This window comes from Pimephales promelas, chromosome 6, assembly GCF_988280905.1.
Source record: "Pimephales promelas chromosome 6, fPimPro1.hap1.1, whole genome shotgun sequence".
NCBI classification, from domain to species: Eukaryota; Metazoa; Chordata; class Actinopteri; order Cypriniformes; family Leuciscidae; genus Pimephales; species Pimephales promelas.
Window position 1 is genome coordinate 14,682,168 of NC_142774.1, and position 16,924 is coordinate 14,699,091.

Here is a 16,924-nt window from a genome sequence, read left to right on the forward strand (position 1 = left end):
ATGGTAAAATATTGAAATATGGTAATATGGAAAAATATAGTAAAATTGAAATGTGACAATTTCAAATTCCAGCATCATTACTACAGTATTCAGTGTGTTTTTTTTTTTTTTTACATGATCCTTCAGAACTTATTTAATATGTTAATTTGGTGCTTAAGAAACAATTCTTATCATAGTTGAAAACAGATGTGTTGCTTAATATTTTTGTGGAAACAGTAGCCGCGTTTCCACTGCCGGGCTAGGGCTGGGCCAGAGCTAACAGCGAGCCGGGCCGAGCTAGTGGCCTCGGGCCTCAAGCACCGGGCTTGCGTTTCCACTGCAGGGCCAGTAGCCCCACAGCGCTGCCCCAGACCCCACCCCTAACAAGCCTTTCAGGATCAAACGTCATAAAACCCAACCCATTTCAGCGGGTATTATGAATTAATTTATTTTTTAAATTAGGAAGATAGAATATTAACTCAACTGCCGTAGTGCCTGCAATAGTGTCCCGAGACCAGTTCAGGCGATTCTCCATTTCAAGCAGCAATTTTTTGCGCGATATAACAAGTAGGGCTGCGGGCACGTTTTCAAGTTATTCATTAATCGTTAACCGAGGCCCATCGGTTAATACTCGGTGCATAGTGTGCGCGCCGCAACCTCGAGATACGGAGTTAATTTTTTAACACCTTTAATAACTGATTGGACCCCATTTGAAACGAAATTAATTTATAGAAATAAAACGCAGCAAGTACGGAGCAGTTAAAGCCCCATTTCCATCACCCTTCAAACTGAAATTGCCAATTGAAAATAAGCAAAACGTCCATTTCACAAAAACTCCGTGTCTGCAAATAATAATAATAATAATAACCATCATCATCATTATTGTAACATTTTATTAGGCTGCATATGTAGAAGACGCCTTTATCCAAAAAAGGAATAGAGCACAAATAAACACAATATTTTTGACAAATATCAGCGCAAATCCAGTGTGTGTGGAGCACGCACTGATGGCTGCGAGACGCCCATGTGAACAGTTTCATTGCATTTCTTTCAGTGGAAACAACTTAAAATACTCTTTCATTTCTTGTCATACAGAAAATAATAATACATTATTCGCAAATAAATTTATTTATAACAAGAAAACGTTGTGCTTTAACAATTAATCAAGGCGCGCTTCATGATCTCCGTGAACTGAAGCGCGAGACCTGAAACAGCCACCGCATTCGAATTTGTTCGTTTTAAATTGGACATTTAAATGTCCAATTTAAAACGAACAAATTCGAATCGAAAGCCAATATCTTCTATGTTTATGTAGCTTAATTTCTCTCTAAATGTGCATCCGGAGATGGAGATATGTTTTTAGCCGAAAATCATTTAGAAAACAATAGTTTAATAATAAACAATTAATGCCTCGTTATTTTATATTATTTTATTATCAGACACATTTATTATAGCCTATAAATCACCCATAAATCCCCTTTCTGTAGGCTGTGGTTACGGCTCTTCTCATTCAGCACTGCGGGGAAAATATCATTTCCAGGTTCTAATTTGGCCTCAGAAAACCAGTAAAATATATATTTTTTCATAGCCTATTAATTTGTCAAATATTTTAAATGTTTAAGGGGCAAAAAAATCAAACAAATATCTGAAAATTCGTCGATATGTAGCTATATATAGCCTATAGCATTTGGCATAGGCCTACAGTTCAAATTAAAATGTTATGCAATTTTAAACGGTTAATCGGTTAAACATGGACACCCCTATGTGCATCTTGCTTCAGATCATAACGTTCCATAATAACACCGATAAACTCCGCCTTTTACCTTGAGCACGCCTCTAGCCCGAGCTGGCCCCCTCTGGCCCAAGGTATTCGACGGGCCAGAAATCATGGCCGTTGGCCCCGAGGAAGCCCCGATCAAGCCCCGGAAGTGACAGTGGAAACGCGACTGGCCCTGGCACGCACTAGCACGGCCCGGCCCTGGCCCGGCAGTGGAAACGCGGCTAGTGATAAATTTTTTTTTACATCTTACAATTTTGACAATTTTTTTATAAGAACAGCATTTATTTGAAATAGAATCTTTTGCAACAATGTAAATGTATTTACTGTGACTTTTGGTCAATTTAATACATCCTTTCTAAATAAAAGCATTAATTTCTTTCAAAATTGCAATTGTATATTAATGTACAACCCCATTTCCAGAAAATGCAATAAAATCAAAAATCTATGATTTGTTAATTCTCTTTTTTTAACTGACAAAAGTACAAAGAGATGATTTCCAATGTTTTCAGTGACCAACTTAATTGTATTTTGTAAATGTAAACAAATTTTGATGGATCCAACAAATACAAAAAAGTTGGGGCAGAGGCATGTCCAACTCTGTTGTAGCACCTACAGAATGAGGCCTGGCATTGTCTGGCTTCCCAAGAATGATGTCATCTTGATTAGGGTTGGGCCGATGAACGATATCATCGTCCATCATGATGGCTGACACGGCAATGGCGTGAAAAAAATTAAATAAAATAGCTTGCAGCGATATATGGAAAAAATTAAAATAAAAAGAACTGAAGAGTTCAGATGCAAAAGCCTCTAAGTGCCATTTGAAATTTTCTTCTAAAATGATCATTTTTATCAAGCTTGTATATTTAAGTTCAGTAATTTCACTTAAATGGCAATGAAGATTACCTATCAATTGTCATTTAAGTGAAATTACTGAACTTAAATATACAAGCTTGATAAAAATTGTCATTTTAGAAGAAAATTTCAAATGGCATTTAGAGGCTTTTGCATCTGAACTCTTCAACTATGAACTAGTTCATTTTTTGGAACTGTGAACATAGTTCAAAATTGTGATGTATTAACTTTGAACTAGTTCATGTAGAAAGTGAACTTTCCCAACACTGCTTCACACACATGCAAGTCACCCATATTGTTTGCACTGATGCACCCCCGTACCATGATGAAAGTCTATGTGTCCCTTTCATCTTTGGGACTGAGAACTCAATGTCCTCCTCAAAGTCATTTGACATTTCCACAGTCTTTTAGACCATCTGAGATGAACTCAGGCCAAGAGAACTCAACAGCATCTCTGCATTGAACAGATGTATAGCTTTCTCCTTGCGTAACAGAGATTAAAGTGGCATTTCCTGATTCAGTGGCAGTCTGTGTTCAATGACAACGGTTTTCCAAAGTACTCCTGAGCCCATGTGGCTATTTTTAACACAGCAGCATAAGTTCATTAAGCCATGGCCCAAAAATCTGAGCCTTTGGTGCATCTTCCTTTTATACCCAAACATGATACCCTCACCTTCTAATTCACCAGCTATTGAGTGTGTTGCAGCTATGAAAATCAAAAAGTGTTTATATTAACGAAATACAAATAATTTGACCAGCGAAAACATTGGAATTTTTTTCTTTTTTCTTTGTACATTTGTCAGTTAAATAAAGGTTGAAGAGAATTAACAAATCACATATTCTTCATTTTATTGCATTTTACAAAATGTCCCAACTTTTCTGGATCAATGTGGTCTTCAAATATTTTTTTTTTTATTAGAGATTAGAATGAGAAAAAAAAAAAAAAATGGCTGAAATGAAGTTAGTGTTTAGCTGAGCCTACCGGTTATAAAGGCTGTGGAAGCCTTACCACTGTGATCCAACACAAAATCATCCTGTGCGTAACGGTGTTTCTCAGGGCCGCACGCGATGAATACGTCATCGTCCCCGAAAAACTCCTGCAAACATGTAATCTGAACGGAGAGAGGAAAGGGTGGGGAAGAGAAAAAGAGAGAAACACTGTTTGACAAATGAATGGAAGTAATCATGTGACTGCAACAGCTATCTGATTAACTGATAAAGCATGTAGTAGTTCACAATGTTGCCCTGCAGTCTATTCAGACTAGGAGTTTGAAATATCTAGACTCAGACTGAATCTGCGGAAGGGTTTTTTTTTTTGCACAAATGGACATAAACGTGAACGCAGTACACTCTTATTGGTAGCTGAAAGTATGATTGTAGAATTCGATCAATAACAGGCATTCCTCTTCTGTATGGAGGTGGAGCTGTATCTGTGGGTGTAGATTCTGTGTCGGCCTGCCAATAGAGGTTAATAGCTGGGAATTTAAACCATGTCTTAAATAAAAACTTGTTTTAATAACAGATTTATTCAATTAATATAGAGCATATATTTATCAAAATGCACCTCGCAAGTATTTATTTATTTTTTCAGACTAATGAGCTATAGACATTGAATAGCTTTCCCCAAGGTAATTGTAATGACATTCTTTCCAAGCTATTTTACTGACTTCGGTAACGCTTCCTTTTACAGTACAGTTCTTACGTGTACTTACCTAGAAAGTACTGACTAATATAAGGTAAGCACATGGGTTAGGGGTAGGTTCAGGGTTAATACCTAGTTATTACCCAGTAATTGTAATTACTATAATAAGTACATAGTATGTACATGGGTAACAGGACTGTAAAAGGAAGCGTTAACCTTCTTACTGTGGTTGAAACACTGATTGAATGATTATGAGACATGATGCATTTTAGTTGCACTCTTTCTTTCAACTAACTTTCTGATGCTCATTCATATTTATTTTGTGCTTTAACTAGTATTAAAGTTCACTTAAAAAAAAATAAAACATTTTGCTGATAATTTACTCACCCCCATGTAATCCAAGATGTCCATTTCATTCTTTGTTCAGTTGAAAATAAATTAAGGTTTTTGATGAAAACATTACAGGATTTTCTCTATATAATTGATTGAATGGGAACCAAACTGTTCAAGGTCCAAATGAAAGTTTCATTGAAGCTTCAAAGGACTTTAAACGACACCAGACGATGAATAAGGGTCTTATCTAGGACCCTTCGAGTCATGACTCGAAAAAAGATTTGTTCATTTTGATGAACGAGTTTGAACAGGAGAGTCACGAACGCTCACCACAGAACAGAGCAAGGCGAGCATTTGTGCTTATAAAACTTAAACTTTTTAATTTATTATTTAAATGACCGATCATTTCGCTAGATAAGACCCTTATTCATCGTTTGGTGTCTTTAAAGCCTTTGAAGCTGCACTGAAACTCTTATTTGGACCTTGAACCGTTTGGTTCCCATTGAAGTCCAGTATATGGAGAAAATCCTGGAATGTTTTCATCAAAAACCTTAATTTCTTTTCGACTGAAGAAAGAAAGACATAGACATCTTGGATGACGGGGGTGAGTAAATTATGAGCAAAAGTATTTTTTTTTAAAGTGAACTACTCCTAAAGGGGAACAGATTAACGGATCATGTATCTCTTGAACTGAGGCATCTACAGCAATCTGTAACACGCGACATTAAAGACCATCATCAAATGACACTTGTTTGAATTCTATTATAAAATTTTATTTTTTTTAAAGTGAAGTAAAAATAAAAACTTTTTTATATTAAAAGTAACAAATAGCAAAGCTTGTTTGGATATTAGATCAGATGCACACAATACAAATAATGTTCAGAGAAGTTTTTTTTTTTTTTTTTTTTTTCATGGGTCAACATGGTTCATCAAAATTAAGATGAATTAAAAACAAAGAAATCATTGTCAACCCAGCCCTATAGTGTCCACACTGCTGACATGATTCCCTGATTTAGCTTATCCACATTTGTGTGAAATACAGATGGTGACAGTCTTTGGAGAACCGCTTATTAAACATCACCTTGATTTTAGCCCTTCAAGGCGGTTTTCACCGAAACCAAAAATGAATTTGTTCAAATATTCTGTTGAAAGTTCAGTGCATCTTTACTTTTAGATGAATTTACCAAACCTGAATTCAGGCTGAGTTATATCCATTGCATCACTAGGAATAAAAAAATGAAAATAAATAAAACAATTTGAGAGCACATGCAAACACACCCACATACTGTACACACACAGTCGCAGTGGGCAAAGAATGACGTCCGGATTTCAGCCCACTCCTCCACACATGGAGGTGGGCAGCAAGAAGCAGATGGTCCCAATGTGGAGCTCCATCAAACACACACACATCTACATGGAACTGAGTGAAAGATCACAAACATATGGAGAGGAACACAGCCCCCTCTTTACCATCATGAGTCAGTCAGAGAAAGACAAAAAAGGCAGAGAAAGAATTGCTTTTCCAAGAAGATCGCTTTTAGACTTTATTAACATGCTTCTAATGGCAAAATAGGAGTTTAACCTTGAAATTTCCTCAATGCACACATAAAACGTCACAACAACTCAAATAAACTAGCCGTTTGAGCTCAGAGGCTTAGAAGTCTTTCTTTGTCTGAATCACAAAGTCCTGAACTGTAAGGAAGGTCGGTTGGAGGGACGGATCTTGAGCAGTATTTCTATCAATCAGCAGATTAGAGGAACATATGGGCCCAGTTGCTGGCCTGAGTACTGTGGCAGACTCACTAAAGACACAATGGGAGATTATTAAACATGCCTGAAATGTTTTAACTGAGGAATTGGATCTGTGAATTAAAATACACTCTGGAACCGAGTCAAAAGTGTTTCTGTAAACTGATCGTTGGAAGCACAAGATACAAATTTTGGTCAACCTATACATTCAAAAAGAATGTATGTCAGGAACGCACAGGGGTACAACGTATTAATTGATGTAACTTTTCATCAAAATATTTTCTCAAAAAACTGAGAAAAGTGAAGTCAATTAGAAGCACTCACTTCCTGATTGCCAAGAGCACTGCGCAGGCTCACACTGAGCTTGATGACGTAGATGTGACGTGAGCAACCGGTCTCACAGTTGTACATCTTCTAGCTGTGCCATGAGGAATCTGAAACATTCCCTTCCGAACCTTGCAGAGCCGGAGATCGTGAGTATTAGCTGTCCATGAGCTAGCAGCAGGAGCAACCCTGATTGCGCGCAAGCTTCTACTTCTGTCTACGGTAATTTCTGTACTGCGATACAGAGAGTCGCATATTATGACGCAATCATTAGCTCATTTTTACAAAAACTGCTTCTCCAGGGCCATAACGTAATAATAATGGAGACTTTTATACATTATCGTGTTTCTTTAGAAATAAACAATGGACAAATGGAGTCTTTAAACACCTCAGATGTCAAGTTATTTGCTGTCAAAGTGGTGCCAAAATGAATGGGAGTCAATGGAATGCTACTGTAACGGCAGGTGAAGGCTTGTTAGCCAACGGCCCGGGAGAGACTTCAGATTTTTCGGCTGTTGGATTACCCCCTTGATATCACAAGGACTAATGACTAACAAGAATCACCTGTGCACAATCAAACAATGAACCAATGAGAACACAGGACAGATGACAATAACAAATAAGAACATGACACAAAGACCCCGTTTACACCTGGTATTAAAATGCGATCTGTATCCAGATAAGTTATCCGGATAATAAAAAACGCATGTTAATGCAAGGTGTAAACGCGTTGTGATCGGATCGTGATCGGATCTGCCTGACCACATCTGGAGGTAGTCTGGCTCGCATTGTGTCCGGATCTTTACTAGGTGTAAACGCAATCTGGTTGTTGAAACCACATATGTATATTTTACTCCTCCCAAAAATGCTAAAAAATAAACGAGTGAGAGCGTGTTATATAGGCTATATGTCATGTTATAGCCTAGTCAGATGCGACACGCGACACGCATCACCGCAGATGAGCAGCTGAGCGTCTATTCAACGTGCAAACATCGCAAATAAAAGTGAAAGTAAGTCACAGACGCAGTTAACACATCTTCAAGTAAAGAAACGAAATTATCTTACCAGGCCTGTTGCCACTCTCTCTTATTGATGTCTCTGATTTGGAAATTAGCTGATGATCAATAAAATGCCGCTCAGATCTGTTGCTTTTGGTGGCGTGCAATCCAATAAATCTGCATATAACGCAGGAGGTGAAGATCGGATTTATATCCGTTTTGCAAAAACACATTTATGTGGCCAGGTGTAAATGGAATAAAGTACTTATTATCCGGATAACTTATCTGGATACAGATCGCATTTTAATACCAGGTGTAAACGGGGTCAAAAGGCTTGTTTGATTCCATGCAGTGCTGTGCTATCCCATTAAGATCCACTGCAGTAAAGCAACACTTTAATTCTATTGGTTTATTTAAACCAATTTTTCAAGATGCCAAAATAAAATTTAAAAAAAAGACATGCATGGTCTATTCTGAAAACAACAAAAACAACCTACCAATATAGATTTAAACATTTGTTTAAACGGTGGTTACCAGAATACTTGGAACATTTTCAAGCCGGAAAAAACAACCCGGTCTCATCCCAAGACGTCATATAACTGACGTTTTGGGACGTCTTTTGGCCATACGTCAATATTCGCCTTTTTAGGGCCCCCTTAAACGTCGGTAGATGAGGTTATGGGATCCTAACTCTACCCCATACCTAAACCTAACCCTAAACCTAACCCGTCACCTAACTGACGTTAAAGGTAAAGCGTCAGTTGTATGAGGGCCCGGGATCGCCATCTACCGACGTTTAAGGGGGCCCTAAAAAGGCGGATATTGACGTATGGTCAAAATACGTCCCAAAACGTCAGTTATATGACTTTTTGGGATGAGACTGTGTTAGAAAAAACTAGTAATGTTGGTCTACATGAAATAACCAGCTAGTACCATTAACAGACCAATGCGGCCCTTCTAAAACCATATTTTAGACTGCAGGGTGCTCATGAATTCTAGAATTAACAACAATGCAAAAACTGTCACCACACATTACCAACTTTCTCAGTATTTTGAGAAGTTATGAGTATTCTAATCAGTTGTTAAGGTGTTCTGTGGGTTTGCTAGGACATTGTTCATGGCTATTACGATAGTTGTTAGATCTAAAAAGTGACTATTATAAGTCTATTAGGGATCAATTTATTTTAAGTTTCTTGTAAGGTCATCATTAAGACTATTATTATTAAGCTCCTCTAAGTCTTGTCCGTCTACAAAGCCCAGTAAAGTATAGGCCTGTGCCTAGAGAGACCTGACAGGGTGCTGAGAGTAATAACAGCTCAGCTTTATTTGGCTGACAGTAATGAAGGGTATAAGAGCAGAACTGCTCTACACTGTGTCAAGACGGAAAGAAAGAGAGAAAGAAAGCATATAAATGGGACAAGTGGATGAAGTCTATGCTCAAAACAAAGTCACACACTATGGTATACTGCCAGTTCACTGAATGGGGTGTTTGGGTGCTTATTTGATCCAAAGCAGAATACATGAATGTTAAAGGGATAGTTCACCCAAAAATGAAAATTCTGTAAATATTTACTCACCCTCATGTTGTTCCAGCCCCGTAAGACCTTCGCTCATCTTCGGAACACGAATTAAGATATTTTTGATGAAATCTGAGAGCTGGATCACTCTTCCATACTAGTCCATAGGCTTCTTGAGGGATTGAAACTTGCCAGCCTCGAAAAGTTATTAAAGACATCGTTAAAATAGTCCAAGTGACTACAGTGGCTCAAGTTTATGAAACGACAAGAGCACTTTTTGTGCGCACAAAAAAACAAACATAAATAACGACTTTATTTCAACTATTAATTTCCTTCTTGTCTTTAATAACTTTTCGAGGCCAGCAAGCCTATGGACTAGTATGAAGGAGTGATCCAGCTCTCAGATTTCATCAAAAATATCTTAATTCGTGCTCAGAAGATGAATGAAGGTCTCATGGGGTTGGAACAACATGAGGGTGAAATAAGTAAATAAGAGTAAGTATTTACAAGTAAGTAAGAGTAAATACTGACAGAATTTTCATTTTTGGGTGAACTATCCCTTTAACCAAAGAGGATAACACATGGCAAGATCAGAGCATTAGCAAAAGAGACTTGATTTAGGAAGAAACAGAACATCTACTACACAGTAACTCCAGCACTAAGTCTGACTACTACTTATGTAGTGTTAGCTTTGCTGTTTGTTTCTTTCAAGCAAGCTTCTTTCAATCGATTACTCAGAGGCTTTGGATAGGCTGGATCCTTCTAGGTATATGGAGGAGTTTGTCAACCATTAGCTACTGAAGCACAGGAGAGGCTTTTCTCACATCAGCCATAAATAATTGATACCATTAAAGGCAGCGTTGACAAATGAGCCTTTCACAGAGAAAACGAAGTTACGATTGTGTGTTCAGCAACCAATACATTTGAAGTCGTACTTAATGGAGCACTTTTGCTGCCAAATAGATCAGTGAGTTGGAAATGAAATAGTGTAAAAAGTACAAAAATCAATGAGTGCAAATGACAGGGTCAAGAACAAATCAATAAAAGTCTGTGAGTTTCGTAACTATTTAATATTGTACACATAGCAGGCAAGGACATAGAATAGACCATTTTACTGTTTGTTTTAATGTACTTTACAATTGTTAAACATATAATACCCATAAAAATGTGGGCGCCTTAATAAAAAATAATAATAATTTAATACTTTTACTAAGCAATGAGTAAAAAAAACAGTAAAAAACATTTACAATATTACAAGAATATTGTATTTCAAACAATTGCTGTTCTTTTGAACATTAAATTCATCAAAGAATCCTGGAAACAAATATATCAAAGTATTCAGAATGGTGACTGCTGGAAAATCAGCTTGGCAATCACAGTATATGTATCCTGTGATTAACAATAAAATTAAAATTCAAATGTTTAATATTGCAGTGACAGATAAGCCATTTGACTGACTCTATCCCACACAGCAGATTTATATATATATATATATGATCATGATATATATAAGTACATTATGTTCAGAATTTACAACTTTGAAATTGTATGACAATTACATTTTAAAATGTAATAAAAAAGAGAAATGTGTCATAATTGTCATAATATTTCAAGGTATTATTATTTTTGTTTTAAATTCTGAGCATAATATACTTCCAAAAAAAAAAAAAACTTTTTTGTTACCAAGTGAAGCTATTTTTTTTTTTTAGTTTACCAAACATTTTTCCTCTTTTACCATTTTTTTTTAAAAGTGGACCTATAGCAGCTCCCACAGCTTCAACTGTTCACAAAAGAAAAGTAAAGTCAGTCTCAGAAGTCAGTAATCAAAAGTCTAAATGATGAGGATGAGGCGGAGAATGGGACATCAGCTTTCATTTATCACTGAGATGAGATGAGCTGTCAAACCACAGTAACATCAGAACTGTGCCCCCACGCTAAATCTGCTGTGTGGGATAGAGTCAGTCAAATGGCTTATCTGCCACTACAATATTAAACATTTGAATTTTAATTTTATAATATAAATATTATTAGAATTGTGAATAAAATTAGCAGAAATAATGATGCCAAATTCAGTTTGAGTAGAGTTCAAATTTTTCGGCAGTCATTATAAAACAATATAATATTAATAAATAATAAATAATAATCTTGTATCTGAGACAATGGAATCCCAACAACATATATTTGAGGTTCAACTAGTCCTGGAGTCTTAGAAACAGCATTTTGGTATCTTGCATTATTTATTTTCCAAAAACTTAATTATGCGTGACATGAATTGGTCGATTAAAAACGATTAAAAAAAAATAATAATCACATTTTTCTATAATTAATTAATCATGATTAATCACACCTTACATAAAATTCTTCATATATCTTTATATTATAATAATTTCACATTGAATCTCCAAAAGAATGTTGAAACCATAAAGACTGTATATTTTAAATATTTGTTTAATGACATCTTTTTACTTAAGGCCAGTATCAATGACAGTGATACTGATGTCTCAATTAAATGGATTTTTTCCCCTCAATTTTAGCCCTTAATTATAGCCATTTAACATGACAGTATAATCACTATTTTATAGGCTAAGTGAAATTAAAACATAAACCCATTGTAATAAATGTTATATTTAGCAGTGCATTTAGGCCTACCATATATCATGGCAGATTTTTCACTGTAATTTTTTATTTTTTATTTTTATTTTTCAAGATTTGTTATAACAACATTTTTTTCTTTTGTCAAATCAACTTAAATAATTTAGTTAGTTCAGATAACTTATTACTTTGAGTTTCTGATGATTAAATCAATCTCCTTCATTGTATTAACTCAATTTTTCCAGTTCAATCAACTTAAAATTTTAAGGCAACCAGGTTACTTAATTTTTGTTACTTTTTTTACAGTGTACTTCGCTAAAATGCAAAAAAACGCTGTACAAAAAAATTAACCTTGTAAACAGTTATTTAAGACTTTCAGGTAGGTCTAACAGGTAAATATACAGAAGCTGAATAATCAAACACTGCACAGTCTTCACTGCAATACATTCTAAATTGAACATAGATCAATCCTTATTCAAGTTACAAAAGTTAACTAAGTTGAGTCAGTGAGGCATCATGTGCGTGCATTTCGGGTGTTTGTTCACAGAGAGCCACTTCACAGACGGCGTGCTAGTACAGATTTGAGTTTTTTTTTCTTTCTTTTTTTGCATCTTATTAAATGGTTTAAACTTGAATGAATGATAGCATGATCCTATATTGTAGTAGAGCAGCCAAAGGCTGAAAAAAAAAACACATGCTGTGTTAATTGCGCTAAATATTTTAAATGTCTTTAACTGAAAAAAATAAAATAATATATATATATATATATATATATATATATATATATATATATATATATATATATGTATATTCAAAAAATCAATTAATTTTGACAGCCCTAGTAGAAACCAAAAATGACAAATGACAACAAACAGGAAACTGATACCGGTGAACAATGGGGTACGTGGAAATCCTTTTCTGCACCCGTCAGTCTCACTTGATAAAGACTCCAGACTGGGCAGATAAAAACAATAGAGGGCATTGAGATCACACAGTGACCCCGGCTGGTTCCACTGACACGTTTTTGGTCATGTGCCAAGCTCAATGTCTCCTAAAGAGTCCTGCTGGAGCTGGAGGGCCTGTCAGACTAACCATAGACTCCAGACACTCTATTTGTCTGCTGCTTACATGAAGCATCCACAGACTGTTAGTTAAATGAATGCAGCATATGCAGATGGTGATGGTTGTATTAATTAGAAGACAAACAATGATTGTTATTCAGATTCATCATGATACTTTAAGTTTGACCTCAATTAGTCTTTTAATCCTGATTTGCCCTTAAAACAAGTGAAGCATGCCTGGAAGGATGGAAGAACCCAGAGTCATCTCACATTTTATATTGCAAGAAAGCAACTAAAGTAACACTTGTTTTGTGTAATAATTCATTTAATTTAAAATAAAAGCCTTTCATTTCCAGGGAGATAAAATCATATCCAAATGCATTATTTCTTCTCTGACTACAAGGTAAAACTATAGGTGATTGCAGGTCAAAGAGATTATGGTATACATCGAAATAAATCCTAGCAGTCAGATTGTGACGTACTGAAAACAGTGTCCTATTTTTTGCTGTGAGTTGATGATCTAATGTGATTTAAAAGACCTCAAGAGATGTGATATGAAGTCTGTTGTCTGCTTTCAGACTATCAGAAATCATTAGCTTGTTCAAATTAGTATACTGATGTCATACAGACACAGAACACTTTAAGGCTTTTAGTACTCCAGGGCTATATGTCAATCACTGCCCCGCACCCGACATCCCCCACCTATTCAGACACTAGAACACTCGTATTTGCACATTCCCTTCATCTATGTATGTGTATCTCTCTGTCAGTGCTGAACAAGGCTATGATGCTTAAAAACTATGGGGAATTAATAATATAGCCAAATAGAAATGTAATAAACAATAACAACAAAAAACTGCTTAATATTTTAAAATCATCTGCCAAAGCAAAAATGCATGCAGACATATGCATAAAATGACACTTTTCGAGTCATTGAAGTATTATTTTTTCATGAAAATGCTATAAAAGGTTTTGTTTTTTGTTTTTTTTCCCCCCAAAACCACAAGACTCCAATAGAAATAATAAATAAATAAATAAACCATGGTACATGTTTTAAACTAGAACATGGTACATGTTTTAAAAGATTTTTGCTTTTTCACTTTCATGCACATTCTTATTTGTCACTGACCTGCAATTCTAATCAGAAGACTGTCTATTTTAATGTAATGTTATTTATTTGTCAGTTATGTTGTAGGTCACTTAAAGTCACTGAAGACTTCATATTACAGCCTACAGTCCTTTTGCTGATGTGTTAAGTATTCATTTGTAGACCCTAGCATATACGGTATCTAAGGACCACTTATTTTTCCACTTCTGTTCAGGTCTGCAGCTTTGCAAATCAGATCCCTTTCCAATTATGCACTGAGATTATTCGCTTGGGTAATAAAACGTGTATTTGGGACATAACAACATTCATATTTCTGATTTCTGAGCAGATTTAAAAAGATCGATGTAGAGTGTTTTCAACCTTTGTACAAATGACTTTTAAAACCAACAGAGCTCCAATCATGAGTTTTTGAAGTGCTATTTGTATGGTAAATGAGGAAGCGGCAGGAAGAGATGGAGGCACAGGGTGCAAATGGGTTAGCCATGATAACTTAACCCCTCTTCCCAGCCTCTTGACTACTCACACGGTACCTCCTCTCTGCCATTTCCCTGGAGACCGACTTGTCCTCATGGAGATTTATAACACCATTATGGATACACTATTACCATGTCATTGGTTTCCATTATCAGCTAATCACAAAGCAAGTAGCTGGGAGGGGAAGTAATGCATTTAACATCTACAGTAGGCTAATACATCAAAATTGGCTACATTATATTTAGATATTACCAATTTGGCGAAACAAATGTAAACTCCTGCCAAATAAAAAAGCATATTCTTTTTCTCCATCAGCTTCTGTGATGTAAACCAAGCAAAGAAACTAAAAAAAACTAAAGAGAAAAGAGCGATTGGCATTCATGGAGTTAGCCGTTAAGAAGCGTATCTGACTGAGAGAGTCTTGTGTTGGCTATGTCTGCTAGCCCCCCTAAACGCGGCCGACACCTGCCAGCTGCACTTTAAATCCCCCAGCCTTTAGGTTCAATTACAGCAGAGCTGGATGGAGTCTCAGTGGGGTGTCCACGATTCAGCATCCCCACCCCCACCTGCTGAGAATTATAGGCTTGGAATGCTCAGAAGCAGATGGCATCCAGTGGCTATCGTGTTAACATGCATGTTCCTCCTAAATATTCATCATTTACTGTTTGATGAAGGGCTTTCTTTGATTTCAAGGCAATGGCTAATTCTCAGGCTCAGATGGTTATTTGACCCTCTTTAAAAGTATACCTTATTTAAGTATGTGGTATTGTCTTATAAGAATTGCAAATATTACGCTTATTATATTTGTACATCAAATTACTGATGACGAATGTAAATACACTACCATTCAAAAGGTTGGAGTCAGTAAGATTGTTTTTCAATACTCAAACTTTGATTCAGATAGGACACCTTAAAATGATTTAAAGCGACAGTAAAGACATTTATAATGATACAAACAACTTCTATTTCCAATGTTCTTTTGAACTTTCTATTCATCAAAAAAATCCTGAAAAAATCAATTTAAAAATCTTAAGCAGCACAACTGATATACAACATTAACTCTTTTGTTTTACCTTTATTCTGAACAATACACAGGACAATAGGTACAGAGAACACTACAGATAATGTAACCTGTTCAACAAAATTAAATCAATAGTGTATAGACCAGAGGATAATAACAAATAAATTAATATAATTATAGAAGGGGAAATTTTTTAAAAAAATATGCAGTTCCTTCAGGAGATGAAATGTTCTTGTAGCTTTCATGTTTTCCATGTTTTCTATTGTTTTATAATATAATTTAAAGTCCAAATGAAATGCCTTAAAACAAGGTTGTGAATTAGACCATTTACATTTGTGAATATGGTATTTTCCAAGGATAATAAACAACTGAATGACAAAAATCATTTTTTTTGACAAACCACAAAAGTCAAAGTATAGCATGACATCAAAAATATTGATTCTGAATGATGTTTACATTATACAACATTAATAATAAGAAATGTATCTCAAGCACCACATCAGTATTTTAGAATGATTTCTGAAGGATCATGATGTGACACTGAAGACATCACTGGAATAAATTACTTTATATTACCTTATTTTATTTGCAATAATATTTTACGATATTACTGTTTTTGCTGTATTATTTATTTAAAAAAAAAAAAGCATGGGTGACATTAAAAAATCTTGCTAACCCCGTACTTTTGAATGGTTAAGTACATATATTCACAAATAAAATAAAAAAAAATTGCATCCCAGCCAAAATGACCCTGCCCAGTACGAGCCCCTGTCCCAATGTGGGCCTCAGAGACTCTGAAGTGATATCATCAAAACAGTCTAGTGACACAATATACACTCTGGAGTACAAACTTTTCGTGGAGTGTGTCTGCAGCTGTGCATTGAGGACATGCCGCCTCCCTCAAACTCTTTACAGTCTTAGTGGGGGCGTACCAACTGTAATCACATATGACATGCAGTGATACCTTGCTTGAAGCAACCAAAAAAGCTCTGAAGTAAACAGTTATGAAGCAAATTCTGTCTTGTGTGTGTTACATATGAATATGAAAGCAATACGATGTGTATTCAGTGTGTGAAAAGCAGCTTAAATGTAAGACTCATCTAAGTCAGTCTGATGGATTTGATCTAGTTGGATGTTTCTTGAAACCTTATATGTATGTCTGAAAATATAAAGATCCAATCTCAAGGCTTTCTTTGTTTTTATTTCTTATCCCCCATCTCCTTTCTCAGTTTTAAAGAGATTCAAAGACGTTAATCTTACTAGAAGGCTTAGAAAAGACACACAGTGAAGAGTGCAATAGTATTGAGCTGTGTTCGCCTCACCATGATCGCTGAGCTGAGCAGCACACAAGATAAACTGCAGGGAAATGCACAAGGTGACCAATTTACTTAAAATAGGGCATATTGTATGGTACACTTTAGTGTCCCATGCTTTTAAAATATTTAAGGCACAAATTAAATATATTTCATGTTACAATAGTTCAAATGCTAATAA

General features: G+C 35.6%; 1 protein-coding gene across 6 annotated transcripts in view; it reads right to left on the reverse strand.

Annotated features, from left to right (window-relative positions):
• Nucleotides 1–16,924, reverse strand: part of dclk2a (doublecortin like kinase 2a) — a 54,501-nt gene that overhangs the window by 27,383 nt on the left and 10,194 nt on the right. For 4 of the 6 annotated variants that reach the window (XR_005625594.2, XM_039691061.2, XM_039691046.2 and 1 more), the window contains exon 3: nt 3,594–3,723. Coding sequence is in view for 5 of the 6 variants with exons in the window: in XM_039691061.2 (XP_039546995.2) it covers nt 3,594–3,723 (130 nt within the window). In the remaining variant the exon portion in view is untranslated. The remainder of the gene's footprint in view (nt 1–3,593; nt 3,724–16,924) is intronic. The other 2 variants (XM_039691069.2, XM_039691053.2) reach the window with 1 other exon arrangement.